This window comes from Corythoichthys intestinalis, chromosome 2 (assembly GCF_030265065.1).
Source record: "Corythoichthys intestinalis isolate RoL2023-P3 chromosome 2, ASM3026506v1, whole genome shotgun sequence".
NCBI classification, from domain to species: Eukaryota; Metazoa; Chordata; class Actinopteri; order Syngnathiformes; family Syngnathidae; genus Corythoichthys; species Corythoichthys intestinalis.
In genome coordinates, this window is record NC_080396.1 from 73301890 (window position 1) to 73327649 (window position 25760).

The following is a 25760-nucleotide window of genomic DNA, read 5'->3' on the forward strand; positions in this document are numbered from 1 at the left end:
TTAACAATATAAAGTTGTGTATTGAATAGAAAAGAAACAAAGAAAAACAAATGTTATAATCCTACTTTCCTTCACTCAGTGTGACACTTGGGCATCTGTTTTGGAGTAGGTATCACTGCATCCACATTTGAAGTTAATCACAGTATGTTCAGTTTACATATATACAGTAAAAATAAAAAATACAATATATATTTCAAGGCATATTTTAAAGACACCGATTAGAAATAGTGCCCGTCCCCGGTGGCGGATCCGTGAAGACGAAGAAGGCCAGCGACAAGGCGGGAAGTTGGATGTGTTTGGAGACAACCAGTCGCCGTCCAACCAGCTCGGGGAGCATTAAACCAGTCATGCTCAGGACAACGCCGTTCAACATCACGCGCCTTCAGCAACACAAAATAAGATCAATCTGACAAATGCATGACGACACTATACCTATATAAGTATTCTGTATTGGCCATTCTATTCATCCATTCATACCAATTCGTTCATCATTGGCATAATGAAACTCTCCTGATGCTCATATCCTGTAATGTGAGGTCCTCGTTACATAAAGGTCCATTGTACAGTGGTACTGAACTCGTCCATATACAATCCTTTTGACATCCGAAGTTTGACTCGTGAACATTTCTTAATAAAGAACTGAATATTTCATGGGGTGTCGTAATTTTTTCACATGACTATATATAGTTTAAAGTGCGATTTCAGACTTTTTATGAGTCAAGAGCTAAAAAAATATTTTGCTCGCTCGCCAGTGCCCTGCTCTGCCCCAGTATTGTCTTAGGTCTAGTGACGCCCCTAAAGGAGTTAATGACACCCGATTTGCTGTCTTTAACAGCGATAGACATCCAATTGCTACAGATCGGACATGTATCGATGGCGCCTGAAGTGTGCTTTCCATCACCTAGACAGAAGTCCGTCCAATCCTCTTCGGTCCGACTGAAGCACAAAAGCGTCCACGTAGCCTCTGCTCGCCAGCCGCCTGGGCACGCGGACGTTGGCGGCCATTTTATTGAGATTGACGCTGATTAACGTGACAGCGCCTTCTCCGTACCTGCAGGCCGGGGGGTTAAAGGTGGAACAGCGTAAGGCGGGACTTAGAGTACCTGGGAGTGGCTGAGTGCAGGTACAGACGAACGCGGCCGCCTCCCGCCGTCGCGGAAAATCCATCGGGGCTCAGGACGTCGGTCCCTACCACATGTTTGTAGAGCAGCGTCAGCCAGAAGTCCTCCAAAAACAAGACACACATACACTCAGATGTGGACGCTGTGGGTCTAAGGCAGGGGAGGGAGGGCTCTCAAACTCAACAAACCTCACACTTCCGTGTCAAGTAAAGGAAGCTGCAAATTATAGTAAATATTGTATTTGGCCCCAGGGACTCAAATTTAAGACCCTTAAGTCCAGTTTACATTCAATTTACATATGGGGGCTTGAGACCACTCACAGCACCTCATTTACTGCAAAATTGACCCAAAGTGTGCCATTCGTTTGTGCTACGTTTGCACTAGTTCAGTGGTTCTTAACCAGGGTTCGATTGAACTCCAGGGGTTTGGTGAGTAAGTCTAAGGGGTCCAGCGAAGGTTAAAACACACAGGGCCCCATTTTCGTTCTCTGAGTAAAGGTAAAGTGTTGTTTTAGACTGAAGTTTTGGGAGTGGTTTGCTCTCAATTTACAAGCTTACCTTCACTTCATTTCTTTCAACTGCTCGCCCTCTATCCAATGGGAGGAAAAACTGGTTTGCTCAGTGGAAGGTTGACTAGTACTTGGTACGAAGAAGTATAATAAAAAAACAACAACATTTGCGTCACATTTTACACGATGAAAATTAGTACCTCGTGATACGCTACGATGTGCAATACAAAGCTCACGATAACGAAGATCTCACATCAAAGGTCGCGTGGCTCAGTGGAAGAGTAGTCGTTCTCCAACCCAGAGGTATTGGGTTTGATTCTCCGCACTGATGAACTCTTCTAAATATCCTTGAGCAAGATATTGAATCCTACATTCTTCCTGCAGTCCCTGTACGACCGGTGTCAGAGTTTGGTCCGCATTGCCGGCAGTAAGTCGAATTCGTTCCTAGCGAGGGTTGAACTCCGCCAAGGCTGTCCTTTGTCACCGATTCTGTTCATAATTTTGATGGACAGAATTTCTAGGCGTAGCCGAAGCGTTGAGGGGGTCCAGTTTGGTGACCTCAGCATTGAATCTCTGCTTTTTGCAGATGATGTGGTACTGATAACTTCATCAAGCCGTGACCCTCAACTCTCACTGGAGCGGTTCGCAGCTGAGTGTGAAGCGGTCAGGATGAAGATCAGAACCTCCAAATCCGAGACCATGGTCCTCAGTCGGAAAAGGGTGGCGTGCCCTCTCAGGGTCAGGGATGAGATCCTGCCCCAAGTGGAGGAGTTCAAGTATCTTGGGGTCTTGTTCACGAGTGAGGGTAGGAAGGAGCGGGAGATCGACGGACGGATCGGTGCAGGGTCTGCAGTAATGCGGACACTGCACCGGTCCGTAGTGATGAAGAAGGAACTGAGCCGACAGGCAAAGCTCTCGATGTACCAGTCGATCTAAGTTCCTACCCTCATCTATGGTCACGAGCTGTGGGTCGTGACCGAAAGGACAAGATCCCGGATACAAGCGGCCGAAATGAGTTTCCTCCGCAGGCTCTCCCTTAAAGGTAGGGTGAGAAGATCGGTCATCTGGGAGGGACTCGGCTTCGAGCCGCTACTCCTACACGTTGAGAGGACCCAGTTGAGGTGGCTCGGGCATCTTGTTCGGATGCCTCCTGGATGCCTCGCCGGGGAGGTTTTCCGGGCATGTCCCACCAGCGGGAGGCCCCGGGGACGACCCAGGACTCGCTGGAGAGACTGTCTCTCGGCTGGCCAGGGAACGCCTTGGGATCCCACAGGAGGAGCTGGTTGAAGTGGCTGGGGAGAGGGAAGTCTGGGCTTCCCTGTTAAAATTACTGCCCCAGCGACCTGACCCCGGAGCAAGCGGAAGATGGATGGATGGATGGATGGACATTCTTTATTTAATATTCATTCGCTTTTCCTGGTCTTAACGGATTGGGCGCCGTCAATGGAAGCCATAGAGTGATCCACTGAGACACTACTATGGTTGAAGATTTTGGTAGCAACTTGTTGGTCCCTTTTTTCTTTTTAAACATTGAAAACTTTTTAAAACGATATCTCGATTCTTGGCATGAGCATATCTATAACCATTTTGGATGCAAAGTATCACGATATATTACCATTTCGATATTCTGTCACACTGCTAATGAAAACAGCAAAAGTCACAATTGTTTGTAGTAGTCCCTCCGTTCCTACACTAGCGAAGTTACCCAAATTTTCACTTAAATCGGAATTAACCCTTTAAATTTTCAAAATACCTACTCAAAAAGTCCAAACGTATTGTATTTTGTTTAATGATGGAGGATACACTGCCCTCTGGTGGCAGCGCTAGGTCTGGCTGGACTGTCGTCTTGTATTGACTCTGGAACAGGCTCAGACGTCTGACATGGATAAAGGATAGCTGCACTCTGGTTTGGCCCACACAAGGCTGTAAGTTTTTTCAGCTAATATACGTTTGTGCATTGTAGACATATATATTTCCATTTATTCACTTGAACATATATTCATTCAAAGCGCTGAACATACTCATTCTTTGTTCTCATAACTGTGCTTATCTACAGTACTGCTTGCTCAAGGACGTGAGCAGAGTTCTCCTCTCCCTATGTTAGTCTGATAAGGCTTTCCACTGTTTTTTTTTTTTTCCTATCAAAGGGGTTGGCGCTAGGCTACGGCTGGAGGAATAGACTAATATAAACGGTATGCGCTCGGAGATCCGACACACATCTTCTTGGAGGCTCCTTGCGGCTGCTGGGGGGACGTGTGTCGCGGTGGCCTGGTTTTCTTTTCTTTCCTCACTAAATGTACCCTCTGTATTTTCTCTTTGTTACTGAATTGTTTGTTGTCATCTGTTCGTTAAGAGAATTAAAGAACCTGTAAATAGCAAAAATCGACTCTTTTCCTTCAGTATGCATTTGTAATTAAGTTTACAGCTACAGTTTGTGGAGTTACATGTGAGCAATTTGCTATGAGAATTGTAAATACGTTAGCATTCGTAGCATTTAAGCTAGCGGACTTTTGTTGGGCAACTTAGGCCAAATCAAGCTACTAAATTTACATATTGATCAGTAGATGGATGTTTAACAGCAATTGTTTTGTATCAAGTGTTTTATTGTGAAAAAGCGTGTCATTTTGAACATAAGTATGCATAAGTGTGTTCCAGCTTTACAAATTGTCAAACGTGAAGGAAGTAAAAATCTTCAAAATGCACAATTGCCTTGTTTGCCGTCTGTAAAGCTGTATAACTTCACGTTTAGTGAGGACAGAACACGTCATATTAACAAAGTTAAAAGTACCGTAATTTTCGGACTATAAACCGCTACTTTTTTCCATTTCATTTTTAATACTGCAGCTTTTTGTCCAGTGTGACTTATTTGTTCATTTACTTGGGTTAATAGGTAACACTTTATTTGACAGTGGCGTCATAAGACTGTCATAAGACCGTCATAATTATGATATGACACTGGCATGGGCATTACCGAATGCTTACGACAGATGTCATTAAGTGTCATCTGGCAAAATATATCACTAACTCCATTTATCTCCAGCTCGGATCTTTTACATCCATTCAAAAGAGAGATCATTTGCCGGATAACACTAAATTACATCTGTTATAAGCATTCATTAATATTCATGACAGTGTCATGTCATAATTATGATTGTCTAATGACAGTCTTATGGTTCCACTATAAAATAAAGTGTTACCAAATATCATAACTAGCAATTAATGAAACAAGTGGAACAGTAACTGAAGAAGTAATGAGCACAGAACATGAATTTTGATTCTTATTTAGATCTGTAGCACTGCGATGCATGCTATGAGGCATGTTGGACAACAACACTGCTGACAGCAGGTGGCAGCAGAGGTTGACCGTCTTCCCCAAGAGAACAGCCAAATGACAATTCTTGAAGCAATGAGCTTTCCAGCCAATTGGTTCAAAGCTTCATGGTGGTTCATTTGGTCTTATGACAGTCGTATGATGCCGCTGTGAAATAAAAAGTTACGGTTAATATCTTTTGGTGTAAATATTAGGGCTGCAGCTATCTATTATTCTAATAGTTGATTAATCGATGAACTAGTTAATTCGAATAATCGAGTAATCAGATAAGGAACATAAAGAATTAAAATACCTGAGCTGAGCCTCAAACGGTATAAAAAAATAATTAATGAGGATCTGCGTAAGTACAACAAAACAACAATTGTCTAAATTACTTAAAAGTCCGTTAGTTTAAATACTATAAAATGCTTTTTATTTATTTATTTTTTTATCCATGCTATTAACAAATGGTTCAAACACATATTCCCACAAAAAAAACTAAATATACATTTAAAATACATTACAAATGCATTAAAAGACATTAGCTAAAAAAAAAAAAAAAAAAAAAAAAAAAAAAAACATTGTTAAGACCTATGTTGGTCTTAACAGGGAGCAGCAGGATTCAGCCATGTGAAATGAGTTATGTCATCTTCACTGTTGCCGCTAGAAGGCAGTGTATCCATCCAAATCAATAAAACTAAATGCAAACACTTTTAAAACAAACCATTACAACATCACAAATTAAACAAATACTCGAAGCAGCAAAAATGATTCAAACCATTTTTTCCAATTGAATTACTCGAGTTATTCGATTAATCGTTGCAGCACTAGTAAATATCCCATAATACAGTGAGGCCAGCTATTCCAGTGCGGCTTGTCTATAAACAAATGTCGTTTTCGTGTCAAATTTGGTGGGTGGCGGCTTATAGTCAAGTGCGCCTTATAGTGCGAAAATTACGGTAATCAAATAATATACTGTGAGGTACAATAAGGTACTGTTTGTGTGACAAAAAATAAATACGACGGGCGACAAAATGGTGGACGAGACTGGCGTCGTAAAGTCTAAATCGCGTAAGTCGACTGCGGAGGTCTAGTAGTTGGGCCAACCCAGTTATAGAGAGAGTTGGTATGCTGTGTCAACCGCTGGAGTTAGTATACGGACGCGCTGCAAGTCACGTCATCACTCGTAATTAATATCTCGGTATCTATAAAACGATAGCAGCACAAACAAAAATTTTTACAGCACAAACGAGCACCAGCCTAGCATAAACGATTGGCATCGTTGCGGTTCCTTTCCGCCGTAGATGGTGGGCTGCGTGACGTCATCACTACAAATTAAACGCATAATATCTACAAAACCGTTGCAGCACAAACAAAAATCTTTAAAGCACAAACCAGCCATTTTTAATAAAAATGGGGGTCTGCTTGACCTCAGATTGACCTATAAAAGTAAATATCTCAAATACGATAGCGGCACAGATAAACTTTTTACAGCACAAACGCATACCTGTCAAGTTGTACGGTTGCGGCGTAATTTGTACAAGTGAGCACTGAATGTTAAATGTGTATGCCGTACGTTCAAAAATTACGTTTTTTTTCTTTCTCAGTTCGGATTTTGTCACCATTTCGGCAATGAGACAATGTGCGTTACCATTCGTTACTACATTGGTTGAATGACGCGAGAAAAGTCAGAGACACGGAGAGAGAAGAATGTTTGTTGTGACGCTGTTGCAAACACGATGCTAGACTAGTTGGCTCCAATATTACCTGACTGTAGCCGACAGCCTACAATCTAGGCCTAGATATCACATGCATATAGAACTGCAAGCGAAATGACAGACTTGGCGGCGTTAGTAAACACCTGCCATTTTAAAGCAGTAGACTTCTCAGAAAGGCTCTGTTGTAGTGAACCTTCCTAGTGAACCTAAGTAACTTTTTATCTAAAATACTCCTAAATCGGCAAAATCTTGACTTGAATCTATCTTTAAATGATGAAACAGTTTTAAAACTTTAACCTGTCGAAAGTAGAGAGAAGGGAACTACGGTAATGCAAAACGGGAGCAATTTTAACAACTTTAACGGTTGATTCACAACATTAAATGACTTCCAAAGATAGCAGAGGTTACTTTGTTTTTTCTTTCTTTCTTTTTTTTTTTTTAATGAAAAAAAAAAAACAAAAACATGAAAGGTAACACCAGTTACTTTGCCAAGTAACTAATTACTCTTACATTCAGGTAACGAACTCAATTACTTTTTGGGAGAAGAAATTTGTAACTGTAATTAATTACTTTTTTTTTTTAAGTAAGATTAACAACACTGGTCATAAAGATGAAGTCTGCAGAATGAAAAGTGACAAAAGCGGAGATTTTATTCTGCCAATTTGTTGCCGAACACAATTTGCCTGCAACTATTGCTGATCACTTCTCAGAATTAGAAAAAGAAATGTTCCCTGACTCAAAGATTGCATCGGTAAGTTAATTTTATCAATTGACCGTTTTAATTTATAAACGGACACACTAACGAACTATCTTCAAGTCAAACTGAATTGACAGCTGGAGTGCCATGAAGTGCAGCCATCAAGACATGATAGAGATTGCCAAAAGTGCTACATACAATTCTAACAAAAGTCACTGTTAAATTTTAGTCATCATGATGAAGATATTGATTGTTCTTTGATTGCACCAGGTTATATGTTACAATATTACCAATAAAGTCATATTATTTAAAAAATTGAGTTTTATTTTTGTTTCATATTGCACGCTATATACTGTAAAACGTATTAAGATCATTTATACAGTAAATTTGTAAGGGCATACGTCACTATTTGTAAGACTGCCAACGGCCTCAGGTTGACAGGAATGCAAACGTAGCACAAACGATTGACATCATTTTTATATAAATTTGCATCTGATGAGCGTTCAACTTCACGGAGGTGTGTGAAAAAAATGAATAAAATATTCTGAATTCATTTTTTTAAAACGCCGACGACAAAATACGCACGGGCAACACTAAAACTACATTTTGAGGTCAAGTTTTGGGGCAGCAAATTATTGTCAAATTGCTTAAATTGGTGGTGAGTTTGAGAGCGACTCCCGGTCTACGATGCGGCGGGCGGGGTCTCACGGGAAGCGGATCCAGTCGCTCGTCTAGAAGATGGTAGGCTCCTGAGCCAATCAGAACCTGACGCATGACCACCGACACGCCCCCTCTGGCCGCCAGTCCTAATTTGTCCAACCACCTGATGGCCATGTGAGCTTCATTAGCGCTTCCCAGATGGAATGTGCCAGCTCGCTAGCACACACGGACTCTTATCTCCATTCAAGTCACCAAGAATTATATCCATATTTAGGATGATTTATGACTTTTGATAAGACAATGTCAGCTTCGTAATGCAATTGAGAAGACGTGTTACTCATTCTAATGCGGCAGACACACAATGGTTGCCATTGATGCTGACAGAAATGAACAAAATGAACAGTTTTGACATTGAACAAAAACATGACGTTATGGTATATTGTCACTCTCAAAATAAAAACTGACATCAATGGCCTTCCTTCTTGTCTCATGGCTTTAATATTACTATTATTACTATATTATACTCTAACGGTAATAGATGAACCAGGTCACCTCTAAGATTTTTTTTTAGAGTCAATCATGTGCATCAATTTCAAGTGTCTCAACCATAATACATGTGTACAAACATTTTGTTGTCCAAAATGTAATATTGAGGACTCAAGAAGTCATAGAAAATGTATCGATTTTCTGTTTCCTTTTTTTAAAAACATCTACAATGCAGGCCGAAAAGTGATATGGATTTTGGAATCTGGCACTTTTTGACCATATATTTACCATTACAGCGCATTGACATTCAACCGTAACCGAAGTAGGGCCATTCCATTGACGGCCATGTATGTCCAAATTTACCACTCATTTTCAATGGTGAAAAAAACGTGTGGTTGTGATTTTTTTTTTTTATTTGTCAAAAATCACAACCACACGTTTTTCTGTTACTCAGCAGACTTAGCACTTGTAAGATGCAAGCTGGCGTACTCCACGTACAATATAAAAATGTCATGCATTATGAACATATGACGGCGAAACTATGTCGCATTTTCGTCTCGTTGTTGTCTCGTCAGATGAAAACTGGCATTTGTCTCAATATATTCTAGTCTCCCAAGCCACGTTTTTAACTCGTCATCCTGACGTCATCGTCATGAAAAAAATTGTTTGTTGATTAAATATTTTCGTGATTGTCATTGTTGACGAAAACAACACTGGTCAAGACAAATGGCGAGTCAAATTTTACGGAATGATAGTAGGTTGTATTGTAGCTATTGTATATATGCTTGCTGGAGTCCACCCGCTTTTCACTTCACGACAGTGTCTCACGTCTTTTTACGCTGGGCTGCCGCTACTATGAAACAGCCTTAACCTTACAGAACTCCCCAAAAGACCTACTCCAAGCCCACAAAATGCAAATTTAGCCAACTCCTGCTTTAGCTGTGAGCTGATCTACTGCACCAAGGCCAGGACTTGATAAAATGGATATCGTCATGATGAATAATGAAAATGATCGTGGGCATGTCTTACATGAATCCTGCTGCAAAGGTGTCGGACAGTCCCGGGGCGCCACCCCCATATGCGGAGCCGGTCTCGCCGAGCCACACGGGTTTCCCTGGAGACAAGCGCTTCACTTCCTGTGGGTACAACACAACAGTCAATACATACATAGCACCATAGATAGCACATACAGGTAGTCCCCAGGTTAAGAACGGGTTTCGTTCCTACGCTGACGATGTATGACAAATTTACGTGCAAGTCAGAATACTTTTAAATTTAAGTATCCTTAAATCTCAAAATAACTATCCAAAAAGTCCAAAAGTATTGTATTTTGTTTAATGATGGAGGATACCCTGCCCTCTGGTGGTAGCGTTAGGTCTGGCTGGACTGTCGGCTTGTATGACTGAGGAGAAGACGAGGACATCTGACATGGATAAAAGATAGCTTCGCTCTGGTTTGGCCCACATCAGGCTGTAAGTTGTTTCAGCTAGTATATGTTTGTGTATGCAATTGCAAGTTTAGAGGTACAGTTTATGGACTTCTGTGTGAGCGATTTGCTATAAGAATTGTAAATATGTTAGCATTCGTAGCATATTAGCTAGCGGAATTCTGTTGGGCAAATTAGGCTAATTTAATCTACTAAATTTACATTTTGATCAGACGAGATGGACGTTTGAACACCAATTGTTTCGTGTCAAGTGTTTTATTGCTATAAAGCGTGTAGTTTTGAACATAAGTGTACATATGTGTGTTACAGCCTGACAAATTGTCAAAAGTGAAGGAAGTCAATAGCTGCAAAAAGCACAATTGCATTGTTTGCTGTCTGTAAAGCTGAACACGTTTAGTAAGGAAGAACACGTCATATTCATAAAGCAAAGTAAAAAATAAGATACCGTTAGGAACATAAGGTACTGTTTATTCGACAAAAAAACCAACAACAACAACTGGAGACAAAAAGGCGGCCGAGACTCCGGTGTCGTAAAGTCGAAATCGCCTAAGTCAAGTACGTCGGAACCTGGGGACTACCTGTATACTGTATATACATAAGCAGATTTTCAGTAAAATATTTTCTAGTAAAATATTGTCTTTAAAAGTTGTAAAGCAATAAAACAAACAACAAAAATGAATGAAATGAACAAAAAAAAGATTTTTTACAAAGGGCCAAAATATTTTTCAAACAGATCATGTGACTCCACCATAGACGGTCATTTCCTTTGCTTAGCCAAAACCACCAGAGGACCGAAGAGGCAAGGTGGATACACGTAATTTTATCCAAACCTCAATTTGAAGTACTTTAGAACATAACTTAATAACATAGGAGGTACAGTGCCTTGCAAAAGTATTCGCCCCCCTTGAATCTTGCAACCTTTCGCCACATTTCAGGCTTCAAACATAAAGATATGAAATTTAATTTTTTTGTCAAGAATCAACAACAAGTGGGACACAATCGTGAAGTGGAACAACATTTATTGAATAATTTAAACTTTTTTAACAAATAAAAAACTGAAAAGTGGGGCGTGCAATATTATTCGGCCCCTTTACTTTCAGTGCAGCAAACTCACTCCAGAAGTTCAGTGAGGATCTCTGAATGATCCAATGTTGTCCTAAATGACCGGTGATGATAAATAGAATCCATCTGTGTGTAATCAAGTCTCCATATAAATCAGTGCTTCTCAATATTTTCTGTTACGCCCCCCCCCAAGCAAGACGTAAATGTTTCGCGCCCCCCCAAACTCTCTGCCGCCACTGTAAATAGTATTATTCATCTATAAAATTACTATTATAAATACGCATCTGCCCAACATTGTGTCCTTTTTTTCTAATAAAGAAAAAAAGTAACAGATCAACTTATAATAAAGTATAACTTTATTAACATTGTTTTGTTTGTAACAGAGAAGACTTGACGTGCATCAATTTGCCTGAATTAAAAAAAAAAAAAAAAAAAAGTCACATTCAAACTGTAAAAATACACTCAAGGTATTTTTGACCATTTGATACAGAAAAATAAAATGTAATAAAATCCGTAAATAATAACAAATTCAAATTGATTAGAACATTCACTCATGAGGACAATATGCCAAAAAATTTGACCGAAAAAACAAAAATGAATAAAGGAAAAAAAGAGTGTCCTTGGACAGAAGGACAGTTTTTATTTTTGCTGCTCACACTCAGTATTACCTCCTTTGCAATGGTGTGGAGTCATTTTGCAATGAGCATGCTAACAATGCTCACTAGTTTACTGATGTAACACTGACAAAGCAGGACTATTGTTGGCAATATTTGGCACGTTTTCGCTGAAAAACAATCAAGCGGCTTATCAATGAGATTGGGGTCGAATGTCTTTCAGTGGCGTCATAATTGATTTGGCTTCTGGCAGTCCGCTATAATTATTTTCAGACACAGTGAACAGTAGTCTTTCCTCATCACCTCACTGTATTAAAAGTCAAAGCTAAAAGGCAAACGGCACGAAAAAAGTGCCTTTTCGGCGGCCGAGGTAGAACCATAGGTGAGGGCGGTCGTCGTGACGATCCCAAGCAGAAAATGGCACTTCTCGGGCGGCGACGTGAGAACCGGACAAGACAGTGGGTCGCTGGGTGAGTGAGTCCGGTCGGAAAACGGCTTTCGAAAACGGCGGCGGCGTACTGCTCTTCATATCTGTTTTCTGTGTGCTGAGTGCTCTTCCTTAGTTCAAAAATACTGCACGAACTCTGAAAATGAGAGCGCCACTGCCACCCACTGAGTGGATGTGCAAGTACACTTTATTCCAGTCCGGCAAAAAAAAAAAAAAAAAAGAAGAAAAAAAGCATGTTCCCCGAGGACACATGCGCCCCCCCTGGCATCGCTCTGCGCCCCCCCAGGGGGCCGCGCCCCACTATTTGAGAAGTACTGGTATAAATGCACCTGCTCTGTGATAGTCTCAGGATTCTGTTTAAAGTGCAGAGAGCATTATGAAAACCAAGGAACACACCAGGCAGGTCCGAGATACTGTTGTGGAGAAGTTTAAAGCCGGATTTGGATACAAAAAGATTTCCCAAGCTTTAAACATCTCAAGGAGCACTGTGCAAGCCATCATATTGAAATGGAGGGAGCATCAGACCACTGCAAATCTACCAAGACCCGGCCGTCCTTCCAAACTTTCTTCTCAAACAAGGAGAAAACTGATCAGAGATGCAGCCAAGAGGCCCATGATCACTCTGGATGAACTGCAGAGATCTACAGCTGAGGTGGGAGAGTGTCCATAGGACAACAATCAGTCGTACACTGCACAAATCTGGCCTTTATGGAAGAGTGGCAAAAAGAAAGCCATTTCTCAAAGATATCCATAAAAAGTCTCGTTTAAAGTTTGCCACAAACCACCTGGGAGACACATAAAACATGTGGAAGAAGGTGCTTTGGTCAGATGAAACCAAAATTGAACTTTTTGGCCACAATGCAAAACGATATGTTTGGCGTAAAAGCAACACAGCTCATCACCCTGAACACACCATCCCCACTGTCAAACATGGTGGTGGCAGCACCATGGTTTGGGCCTGCTTTTCTTCAGCAGGGACGGGGAAGATGGTTAAAATTGACGGGAAGATGGATGCAGCCAAATACAGGAACATTCTGGAAGAAAACCTGTTGGTATCTGCACAAGACCTGAGACTGGGACGGAGATTTATCTTCCAACAGGACAATGATCCAAAACATAAAGCCAAATCTACAATGGAATGGTTCAAAAATAAACGTATCCAGGTGTTAGGATGGCCAAGTCAAAGTCCAGACCTGAATCCAATCGAGAATCTGTGGAAAGAGCTGAAGACTGCTGTTCACAAACACTCTCCATCCAACCTCACTGAGCTCGAGCTGTTTTGCAAAGAAGAATGGGCAAGAATGTCAGTCTCTCGATGTGCAAAACTGATAGAAACATACTCCAAGCGACTTGCAGCTGTAATTGGAGCAAAAGGTGGCGCTACAAAGTATTAACGCAAGGGGGCCGAATAATATTGCACGCCCAACTTTTCAGTTTTTTATTTGCTAAAAAAGTTTAAATTATCCAATAAATGTTGTTCCACTTCACGATTGTGTCCCACTTGTTGTTGATTCTTGACAAAAAATTAAAATTTTATGTCTTTATGTTTGAAGCCTGAAATGTGGCGAAAGGTTGCAAGGTTCAAGGGGGCCGAATACTTTCGCAAGGCACTGTATATTAAAATTGAAGATAATGTAAGCATTGACTTTTTTAAATAATAAAGATATAAATAAGTACCACAAATGAGCAAATCTAAGTCCAAATGACTCTTACATAATGCACATTGAAGTGGAATATATTTTGAAATAAACAAAGTCAATGTTTGCATTAATTCTAATGAAATAACAAAAAAGTCTAATTGTGCACATTAACATGGAAGATGTTCTGAACCCCCCGACAAGAGCAAAAAAAAAAAAAAAAAACAATACTAAAATCATCCTCTTCAACTCTCTCCTTTCTCTTAAAGAGCTGATCAATTTTCCATTGCATTGTCCTTTTTTATCGCATTAATTCAACAAGTTGTTGGTTTGTTTGCTGGTTTGCTCTGTTTGCCAATGGACCTATCACAAAACTATGCCCCCAAATCAGAAATGTTGGACAACAGTTGCAGAGGAATATACTTTGTGGTCGTGACTTAAAACCAGTATTGTATTTGGCTGCACTGTTAATTTTTGTCTCTGCCTTTTGGACAAAAATACATTTTAGTCTTAGTCATATTTTAGTCATCTCAAAATGTCTAATTTTGTTGACGAAAACTCAAAACTAGTTTGGTTTTAGTCGACGTTCACTAAAAATGTTTTTGTCTGTTAATTTTTTTTTTAATTACTCCCTAAATAAATAGACAAAAGTTTTCGACTATTTTGAATGAACAATGACAGAGGAGCACATATTGTAGCATCTACAAGGATAACACCAACTGGCTGATTATACACACTCAGCAGGAAAACAGTACATTATGCCACGAACTGTATGTAAAAATAAGGTTTCTGAAAGTTTAGAGGACGCTCGCAATTAGCATTAGCCTAATCCTAACACGAACACGAATGCTATGCTAATGCTACATGTGAAATTTAGCGTGTGATGATCAATCAGCAAAGACTTTTAAAGGCTAGAGCAATATTGCATATTCTTTCTTGCCAAGAAAACAAATCTTATGGTGTGTGCAAGCCTCCGCGGAGACTGGAGACGACACACTGTCAAGGGAGGGAGGCACATCACGACTGACACAACCAGACACGCTACATGCAGGCTAACTACACATGTCACACATTGTGAACATGTGATGGAAACTGGCATTCCTTTTGTTTTAGTCTCCCAAAACACGTTTTTAGCTCCTTATCGTCTTGTCAAAGTGTTAGTTGACGAAATATTTTCGTTATCGTAGGCAAAAACAACACTGACTGCCACTTGCGATAGAGAGAAATTCTGAAATTTGAACTCCCGCCATCATCCATAAATAATTTCTTTAGTCAGTCACTGCCACTGAGAGAATATTACAGTGCCCTGGTTGTCCATTTTTTCCAAGGGGGCGGGGCTTTGCGATAGGTCAGTTGAGCGGACCTATCCCTACAATGTGGGGTGGCGTGGCTCAGTGGTAGAGTAGTTGTCCCCCAACCCAGAGGTTGTGGGTTCGATTCTTCGCCCTGATGAACTTGCCTAAGTATCCTTGAGCAAGATACTGAACCCCATGTTGCTCCTGGTGCTGCGTCACCAGTAGGTGAATAGTGAGATAGTGTAAAGCGCTTTGAGCGCCTTGCAAGGTGGAAAAGCGCTATATAAGTATAACACCATTTACAAGTGAGTCCAGGGTGGTTTACATCGACGCGACTCGTCAGACTTGGATACACTGAGACGGAGCCGCTGATCAGAACTATAAATAATTAATAAATATCGGTGGAAACGGATGACAACACAAGCACTTTGTAAGGCTTGTTGTTAACACTTGTGTCTGTACATCTGCCGTTAGATTGTTTTCTTATTGGAGATGAGATGCAACCTGGCTGGCAGGTTTTTTTTTTAACATGAGGTTTTGACAGCCACCGTCATATTTACGGGATCAAAGCACCGTTCTGGCCCCAAATCTTTAACAGGTACAGAGTACCAGACCCTTCCGAACCACTTTCACCGCTGATAGTAAGTTAACTCCAAGTCAATTTGGAAGTCGGGCCACCACAGTGGCAGTGGAGCGTGCAGACAACAGAGTTAAATTTGTTAGCTGCATGCTAGGTTGCCCGGCCATTCTTTTAAGGGCATCAAAGTCATCAAAATCAAAGTGAAGTTGTACAACTTATCATGTATATCAAGTTCAATTTTTAACTCATGGAATCAAATCTACAATACTCAATTAATGAATGAATTAGGAATACTCAAAACAAATGCCTACCTCTTATCTTTTGTTAGCATATAGGATGTTCGATTTTTTTTTTGACAGTGCAGCGACTCACCTGGACGATTTGTTTGATTTTCAGAGCCAGTGAGTCCAGTACTTTCGGATCCAAGAAGTCGTCCAGAGATGTGTCTCTACCGTTGACGTAGTAGCTAGCACATGAAACGACACGCGGAAAATCATGCCGCGCGTCACGTCGCATCGCGTCAGGCGTCACGCGGACTCACTGGTGCCAGGTGCAGGCGTCGATGGCGTCGGCTCCGCTGCGCAGGAACCTGCGGGATGTCGGCGAGGCGGCTCAAAAGGGGCGGCGACTTTGCCAAACCATCTGTCAAGTTAAAAAAATCTAAGAGCCTCTGACCCGTCCAGCAAGTCCGGCCCGTGTCCTCGAGGCTGGCCCACGTCGGGCCCAAAGAGGCCTGCGTGGCGGTGCCACGGCGACTGTGACATCATATCTCGAAGACACTTGAAGTCCTCGCCCAGCTGCTCGCCGCTCACGCGAAGCCCCGCCTTCTTCTCGAAACTGTTCGGTTCTGAAGATCAAGCGGGTGTTCCACAGGTCGTACTTTAGCTTCCTATGCTAAGCTAAGAGAAATGACTTCTGCATGTGTGAGCAATGAGATTGTAGGTAAGGTTGGGTAAGGAAGGGACGGATGGGCAAGTAATCAAAAACAGCAGGAAGTCAAACATAACGACAAGGAGTTGGAAGCATTAACAAGAAGCCAAAAGTGCTGGCAGGAAGTGAAAAGGTACCATTGCCCAGTTCCCATGAGAGTCGATAGCGTCGTTCCTCGCAGTAGCGCAAGAGTTGGCGCGCGTTACTCGAGTTCCAGCTGCCGTCAGCGCTTCTGAGCAGAGCGTTGAGTCCGAAGACAAGATCCAGCCCGGTGGCGTTGGCGAAGTCATGAAGCTCGTCCAGCGTGGTCTCTGTTGACCACAGTGGGAAGTTAGGCACGTCTGCCGCGCGATCGAGGAGCCACGTTAACGCTAGCCAGGCTACCTGTGAACGCCACCTGTTGGTACTTCCCGCCGGCGTCTTCCTCTGTGAGCCGCTCTTGTTGTTTGCGCCACCGAGCCAAGAGAAGGTCCTCCCCTAGATCCGAAAGGAGTCGGGGCTGCCAGCCTGCAACGCCGTTAGTTTAGCTAGCCGTTAACGATGATATCTTCTAAACTGGTGTCCGAATTGCCGCTTCTGACCTGCGGGTCTGCTTCTCCGATGCGGTTGGAACTCCATGAAGTCCTGACGGGTTCCGCCGAAGCGGACGAACGCTGGCGACAAAGCCTTGGCCAACACGCGCACTTTAGGAGAGCTGACAACAACAACAAAAAGCCTTGAGTGCTGGTAACATGAACTATAGGTAGTCCCTGTCCTGTCCTGTTCACCTGTTTGACACGGAGAATGGAAGTCAAGCTTCCGGTTGGTCTGAACAGTTTTAATGTTTCACATTGAGAGTATGAAATACTCCCATTGTGATCATTCAACATACCTCGTTTATGATGACAAAGCAGCGAACAGGAAGGGGTTATGGGGGAACAGAAAAAAAAGAAACACAAGAAAAGAAAGAAAAGCAACAACAAGAAAGACATTGAACACCTAAACTAACTATTAATATGTTGGTGATATCGTCAGCTAGATGTATTTCCGGCTGACACCATGGGGGGCCTGTTGACCAGGGAATGAAGGGGAGGGGGGTGAGGGAGACTATAAGCTAAGTGATTGGGAGGGGTAGAGTGGACACAAATCAGCACTGTGATCTAGAATCCAGTAATCGTGTGAATCCCTTGTGAGTGTAAGCCCGTTGGCAACCGACCCTACGCCGCCCCACCGCCAATCCCGACATTGGGACACCCCACGTGAGCGCGCCCAATCACAACCAGCTGCACGCGAGCCCAACCAAACACGCAACAGCCAAGCAGACGAGCGGGAACGCCGCGCGGGCGCCTACCCAGGGCCACAGCCCCCCCTCCCCACCCAGCCAGCCCGGGCAGGGGGTGGGGGCAGCGCAGCACATCCCTCCTCCCGCAGCCCAGCAAAGGAGCCATCGTCACCACCCCCGGGATCCAGGGTGGTCCCCTGGGCCACCCGCACTCCCATTAACCAGCCTTCAGGGATGGGAAGAGGGGACGCACCACCAACCCTGAGTATAAGCCACACCCTTCAAATTTGGCGCAAAAACGGCATTTCTTCATAGATAAGACGCACTGGACTATGACCCGCAGCTCTCCTCACTGTATTATGGGATATTTACACCAAAAGATATTAACCGATAACACTTTATTTGACACCGGCATCATACGCTGTCATAAGACCAAATGAACCATGAATCCACGATGAACCTTTGAACCAATTGGCTGCAAAGCTTCATTGCTTCAAGAAGCTGGCCATCACTGCTCTCTTAGGGGAGACTGTCAACCTCTGCTACCATCTGCTGTCAACACTGTTGTTGTCCAACATGCCCCCTAGCATGCATTGCAGCACTACAGATGTAAATAACAATCAAAATCCATGTTCTGTGCTAATTATTTCTTCGGTTCCTGTTCCAGTTGTTTCATTAATTGCTAGTTACGTTATTTGGTAATACTTTATTTGATAGTGGTGGCATGAGACTGTCATTAGACAATCATAGTTATGATATGACACTGTCATGAGCATTAATGAATGCTTATAACAGATGTCATTTATTGTTATCCAGCAAATTATCTCACTTTTGAATGAATGTAAAAGATCCAAGCTGGACATAAATGGAGTTATTGACATAATTTGCCAGATAACACTTAATAACATCTGTCATAAGCATTCAGTAATGCCCATGACGGTGTCATGTCATAATTATGACGGTCCTATGACAGTCTTATGATGCCGTTGTCAAATGAAGTGATACCTATTAACCCAAATAAATCAACAAATAAGCCGCAAGATTCAGAGTAAAGGAAAAAAGTAGTGTCTTATAGTCTGAAAATTATGGTAGGTTCTTTTTTAATTTAGAGGGTGTTCAGCGGTATTTAAAGGGTTGACCCAACCTATACGGAAATCCGGGTTATATCGCCAGCTCAGGAACGGAGCTCGTTCGTAAACTGGGGACTACCTGTAAATAAAACCCTAACAGCCTTGTTTATCCACTTGCTGCTTTGACTGATTCACACTGTTCCAAAACAAAAGATCCCAAAAATTTGCCTGATACACAGAAGTTTTCAATTGCCTCCTTTAAAGTGCCTATGACAGCAAAAAGCATGTTTATTTCATATTTCACGCGGTTCTTTATGCTCCTGAAAGAAATGGACCGCTTGGATGTGTGTGGAAGCGATCGTTTTATTTATTCAATTTTTTGAATCCCGCGCAATGAAAATGAATAACTTCCTGTTTTGAGGTGGAATGCGAATGTGACGTCACCCGGGTCAGCACCTCACAATACAGCATTGCTTTATAGCATGGAGATGGACAGCGGATTCAGCTGATTTTTCGGAGTAATTTCTTTATTTTTCGTATCAGGCCAGCCAAATGTGCTGCAGAAAATTGTTGCTGCACCAGGGAGAGGCGTGTGAGCCTTTTTGGGTTTCAAAAAGTTCCCGTTCACCTTTGGAGAATGGCCAACACAAGTATGACAACTGTGGGACCATTTGACTTAAGAGGAAGTGAGTAAAAATTGTATTTTGTGTTATGTCAAATACTGGGATCATGGCACACGTTTTAATACGGAGGTGGCTTGCATTTTATGGCTGACAATGCTCCTTGTCCACCGAGAATGCCACTTGGCCGACCACCGGCAGCTTGTCGCACCCTCCTCAGTCCTTCGCGTGCCCGCAGGGAGAGCGCTATACTCGGCTTGTTGTCCTCTTCGCGTGCTCTGTGTTCTGTCAAATTTTCCACCCCATCAAAATTGCAACTTTGTGTTAAGAATGGCCGCACATACAGCGATTACAAAGTAAACACTACAAACTTTCTTTAAATAAAGGACTATTTACTTAAGTTTGATCATTGACAGACATGTAGAAAATTTCTCCTCACTGCACAACTACTGCACGCTGCTCTGTCACTGTTTATGTATTTGCCGTTTAATTAAACAGTAATTTAAGCCATATTCGTGTCGACCATTTGGCAGCTACGCACTCCTCCGACGTCGGCCAGTTTGTCCGGCAGTCATTCTCTAGCTGCTTCCCTGGCGAACGAGCTCTCCTGCCCGCAGCAGGGGAACGACGAGCTGTAACTCGCTTGCCACCGGGCGAGTTGCCGATCAGCGAAGACAATCAACAACCCCGCCACCGTGTGATATGATCTGGGGTAGTTTTATGTGATTTTTCGCTTCAAAAGGCGAGAATAAAACGTTGACGCATGACTCGGTTCGGGTTAGCATGTCGGCTAGCTGTCACGCCTCCTGGTTTGTTTACGCTCTCCGAAGCCGGGGCAGGGAAAATGACAAAAGCCGGACTAACTTAACTTGGCATTAAATATCTTTCGGGAAAGTGCAAGAAGTCGACAGTTTTGACCATTATGGAGTAATTTTGCCATGTCGTACTGAATAAATGCATTTTTAATATTTCATATGCATTTAGCACAAGACTGTGATTTGTCATGACCATACCATTTATTTAGCAATTGGGGTTAAATACTTCAATAAAAAGAATATCCTGTAAAAATATTGGAGTAGAGAGATTGAAACAATGACATTTTGCGGCTCTCTTCGTCACATTTTGCTCGTTCTGAATAATTCTAAATCAAATGAAACCATGACCCTGCCAACGTTATCCTCCTGTTGGGGACGCTAGAGCACTATAAGGGAGGAGCTAAACGGCTGATTATAAGACTAATTTCTCGTCATCTGCGCTTTGCCAAATTGTCGTATATAGTCGAATTGTTTCAAAATATGATTGTAATTCACATAATATTGCTATTTAGGACTTTTTTTAACCTGTCATAGGCACTTTAAGTCCCAGTTTTCCCAAAAATTGTTGTTGTTGTTTTTGTTTTTTAATTAAAAAAAAGAGGGGGGGGGGGGGTCATAATGTATTTAGTCACTCTCTTTCCATTTGATTCCAAGAAAACGTACAGTTACAGCAAAAATTGAGCAAGAATCACCATTAGGATTAGTGACGTGAAGGAAAATCGTATTTTTGCTAACATAGGCTTCACTATTAGATGATGGGACAGCTCCTACAGGCATTGTGCCATGGCTCCCGTGTGGGGCCGGGCCAGGCAGCGCGTCTTGGTGGATTTCACTGTTCCTTATTGAGCCAAGTACAATAGGCTGCAAGAATTTAGGCGATATTATGTTTATGTCATGCTGGTTTCACAATCAACAGGTATTTGACTAATATAGCTAATGTAACATTCCACTTTCTTCTCTTTGTTGATGCTCTTCTGAATTTTTGTGATCGATGTGCCAGACTGATCTGCAGCTACGGGAAGTGTCTGGTTGAATTTATTGCTGTCAAAGGGGGGGGGGGGGGGCACAAAATATGAAATGTGATGGTTCACTTACCCTTTTTTCTCCTTTCTGTCATTGTTTGTATGCTATCCTCATTAAAATATGAAAATCTATGAATGTTTGGGTGGTTTTAGTTGAAACAGACACTGTTTTTTCACCTTTCTTTGGTTTTTTTAGGTTATCAATTTGAGCCCAAACGAAAGCCAATGCAGCCTAATGAAAGGATCATTGAGGGGAGCAATCACACTGATGAAACACCGGCAACAGATCGTGTGGGAAACACTCAATGGTTTGTTTTGCATTTCTTTTTGTGATGCTGACACACCGTGACCGCAAAATAAAGTAATGTATAGAATAATTATCATTTATTGTGCTATCATAGGTTTTTCACTCAGCCAACAGACACAAATATGAATGGGATTAGAGGATTTGTTCTATATATTTTTGCGAGCAATAATTTATACATGTGTCCAGTCCTATATCCAATGCGTGATATGTTTTTTATTATAAAAGAGTAGTCACTCTGGCCATTTCCCTCCTTTGCTTGGGGTGGTGGGGTGGTCTCATCAGAGCCAGTCATCGTCCTCTTTCTTGATATCTCGGGACATTTAGGTGGCTGTGCATGTATGGTGGGCACCGCATCTGCTTTCAGCAGCAATTTCTTAGCAAAACCTGATTTCATTTGTCCATAGTTTGAATAGCTTTCAGGTGGAAAATGCGCACCACACATAATTGTGCTGGAGACTGGGTCTGCAAAATTAGCCCTCTTAGCTCGGACAAACTTTACTCATTGTCTGCGTAGTCCAGCTCTTTTTCTCGCGTTCGGGAACTCATGGGTACTACATTGCGACAAATGGCTATTTGTACACCACATGGCATGACAGGTTTGAACCATTTTAACAATTTTTTGATAAAACACGAACGCAACTCTCTCGTCGATAAACAACGATAGCAACTGCCTCGACCTTTTGTTTCCTTGTTGTGACGTCTCCGCCCCATTCGGCTGTTTCCGGAATACTTTCGGAAATTTGATAATTGCTCACGAATGTGATTTATTTTTTTGTTAACTTGATTAATATTTGTTATCTTGCCACATAATGGTTCTATTGATATCTCACTGCCCCTTAGTATTATAATTAGGGTTGTTCCAATCATGTTTTTTTGCTCCTGATCCGATCCCGATCGTTTTAGTTTGAGTATCTGCCGATCCCGATATTTCCCGATCCGATTGCTTTTTTTTGCTCCCGATTCAATTCCAATCATTCCTGATAATTTTTCCCGATCATATACATTTTGGCAATGCATTAAGAAAAAAATGAATAAAACTCGGACGAATATATACATTCAACATACAGTACATAAGTACTGTATTTGTTTATTATGACAATAAATCCTCAAGATGGCATTTACATTATTAACATTCTTTCTGTGAGAGGGATCCACGGATAGAAAGACTTGTGACTGTATACTGTGACTAAATATTGCCATCTAGTGTATTTGTTGAGCTTTCAGTAAATGATACTGCAGCCACGCCCCAATGCATGATGGGAAGTGGAACCATGATGAGAAGTAAAACCATGACTGTGCGTCGTGCTACAAATGGATATATCTTCTCTGCTTTGGGAAATAACTTAAGGTGTTAAGACAAAGATCAATGGCGTACTGCACGCAGGTTATTTTTAGACCGTGACGTCGCATCGTAAAGCGGAAGTAAGGCCGAAGTGGGACATTATAGACCCGCCCTCACTTAGACCTAACGTAATTTGTGCCACTTTTCGCCGGTAATCTTTCAAAAACGAACATGCCGATCACGCATTGCTTTTTTGGAACTTGTAGAAACGACTCTAGACATTACGACACATGAAGGATGTTTCTTCTTACGTTTCCGGAAACCAAAAACTCGGGAGGAAAAAATGTGAAGACCGAATCAACTTGCGCGGACTTTAACACCAGCTCGGTGAATCCATTCACATTTCATATGCAGTAAACATTATGTTGGGTTGGCATGGTCTTTCAGAGGACAAAGAGGTAAGCCATTTTTATATTTTTAACTTATTCTTTTAGCGTAATGTTGTGCTGTACTGCTTCTGTCTGACAATGAATGACCTGAAAAGAATAACAATGGTATCTGACTGCCACTGTTACCGTTTCTGAACAACTTTAGTAAGGGGGAAGTGTAAATAAATTATAGAATTAAGATGTGTTATCAATGAAAAAATTAAAAGTGTTCGTTGGCTGTCACTAAATAGCATTTGTGATCGCTACTCAAAGCTAACTAAATTACCCCCAAGAAGGGTAAGAGACGTAGGACAACCAGAGGATATATAAGAAAGACAGGGCTGATGGTAAAGGATAGCTTGTTGAAACAGGAGAATGTCATTGTCAGTCGCGTCGATAAAAAAGCTAAAGCTATTCTTAGGTCGGCTCATTTTTTTCGTCTTTTTCAGCCTTCGACACTCAAGCCATCTCTTTAACTGAACATTTTTATGTTCTTCCACATCTTTGTCCCTACTTAGCAACAGTAGCTAATTTTATGAATATTAATGAGCGGAAGTGACGTGTTGCTTGCGGTACGCCATTGCCACCATGCTTCCCTATATTGCTTCCCATGATATTTGTAATCACAGGGAGAGGAATTGCAATTTGCAAGGTTTTAGCCATTTGAAGAAAGGCTCCACAGGGTGCCAAAATTCACTCTACTCAGTTTGCGCTGCCTTTTATATCTTTATATAGGTAAGACGGCGTCATTACAGATTAAGCGCGACAATAAGTGCGAGGGTCGTGCAGCGCATATATTAATAGTGTTAAATATTTAAACGTGACACATTTTTTAATAAAACAATTGCCGCCGTTATCGGGATATTTTTGATAGCCCTACCGTAAACCTAAATTAAAGACTCTGGATGAGTGTAACACATTATGTCTGTAACGTTAAATACAATTAGAAAACAATTTATTTAAAAAATATATATAATAAAAAAAGGCATGGCCGATATTTTTTTGCCGATTCCGATACTTTGAAAATGACGTGATCGGACCCGATCGATCGGCATCTCTAATTATAATACCCTTTAAAGTGTTCTGTGTGTGATTATATAGGATTGTGCGGGTGGGTGTTAGTAGTATTGTAATAATAATAATTCTAATTTATTTTATTTGTTTCTTTTTGTAAGTGTTTTTGGTGTTTTTGAATAGTTATTAGAGCATTTTTCTTCTAGTTTCTGCACTTGTTCGTTGTTGTTGTTTTTACATAATAAATTACAAAGAGATAATGTGCTTTTTCAGTGTGTTTCAATATTTGTGGTGAAAATAGCTATTGGGGGTAGGGGGCAGCAAATATGTTGCCTAGAGTACAAGGTTGGTACGGCCCTGTAGGCATGAAGTTGAAAGTGTTGAACAGGAAATGAAAGAATGAAGTCAACCCTTTATGAGGCACTCATTCTGCAGCAAATGAGGTAAATAGGTGCCCTTTAAAAGTTTGAATGAGTTTATCACGAGCAGACATCCGTTCATTTGCTGCCATCCCTCCCACTTCAAATGGATTTAGACATTCATTCATTCATTTTCCATGCCGCTTTTCCTCACGAGGGTCGCGGAGGTGCTGGAGCCTATCCCAGCTAACTCGGGGCAGTAGGCAGGGGACACCCTGAACTGGTTGCCAGACATTCATCTCAGACAAAAACCAAGTCGTTTGAAAATGGAGACATTTCTAGCTATTTCATTGACTTGAATGGTTCTAGAATGGTCCTCTCCCTCAAGTTCAAATAGCTGACGGATGACATGACGGTCTTGTTATGTACGCGTGTTCCGACCTGAGCAAGCGCATGAATCTTTGGTCTTCTGCCAGGCTGGCGTCGATGGTAACGGATACGAACTTCCGGTCCACGTGATGCACGAGCCGGCCGCGCGCGCTGACGGAGCTTGACCTCCACCTCCAGCTCGGGAGCGCGCACAGCACACAAAGCAGCAAAAACAGGCGCAAAGTCAGCGCGCCCTCCGCCATGGCCGCTCTGGTGAGTGTGTGAGGGGTAGTGGTGTGTGTGTGCCCCCGGACGCCTTTGGGCGGACGAAGACAGTCACGTGACTCTTAACCCTTTATGGGGCAAGTGACTCTTCTAAAAACTTGAGAATAGAATAGAATAGAATAGAATAGAATAGAATAGAATAGAATAGAATAGAATAGAATAGAATAGAATAGAAAGCCATTATTGTCATTGTACAAAGTACGAGATTTAAAGCTTCGCCATAATGTGCACCACATAAAAACGAAAGCAAAAGTACAATGGTGCGACTATAAAAACACAGGCAGTGGTGCGGAAAGTGTGGTGCTGCAGCACCCCATGGTGTTGGGGTGAAAAAAGTATTTTGGTAGATTTTTATTTGTTTTGTTTTTATTTTTGCGTGTGATAAAAATGAATCAATAATAAAACAATAACGTAT

The 25760-nt window shown here is 41.8% G+C and overlaps 1 protein-coding gene across 1 annotated transcript; it reads right to left on the reverse strand.

The window, feature by feature from the left end:
* On the reverse strand, positions 1-25324 carry hpse (heparanase). The gene is made up of 12 exons (XM_057830589.1): positions 25133-25324; positions 17095-17207; positions 16898-17020; positions 16651-16824; positions 16259-16430; positions 16125-16172; positions 15956-16049; positions 9530-9636; positions 8063-8177; positions 1104-1225; positions 902-1051; positions 1-380 (listed from the first exon to the last, which is right to left on the reverse strand). The coding sequence occupies exons 1-12, from the start codon at positions 25321-25323 to the stop codon at positions 206-208; spliced, it is 1584 nt and encodes a 527-aa protein (XP_057686572.1). The 5' UTR covers position 25324; the 3' UTR covers positions 1-205.
* Positions 25325-25760: the final 436 nt, after the last annotated feature.

What these genes read in the sequence shown, in the direction of transcription:
- hpse (XM_057830589.1), bottom strand. Translation starts at nt 25,323, where the DNA reads ATGGCGGAGGGCGCGCTGACTTTGCGCCTGTTTTTGCTGCTTTGTGTG. An exon ending in GACGCCTGCACCTGGCACCA is followed by an intron (nt 16,050 to 16,124) that starts GTGAGTCCGCGT and finishes TTCATGTGCTAG; the next exon opens with CTACTACGTCAACGGTAGAG. An exon ending in AAATCAAACAAATCGTCCAG is followed by an intron (nt 9,637 to 15,955) that starts GTGAGTCGCTGC and finishes TTGTACCCACAG; the next exon opens with GAAGTGAAGCGCTTGTCTCC.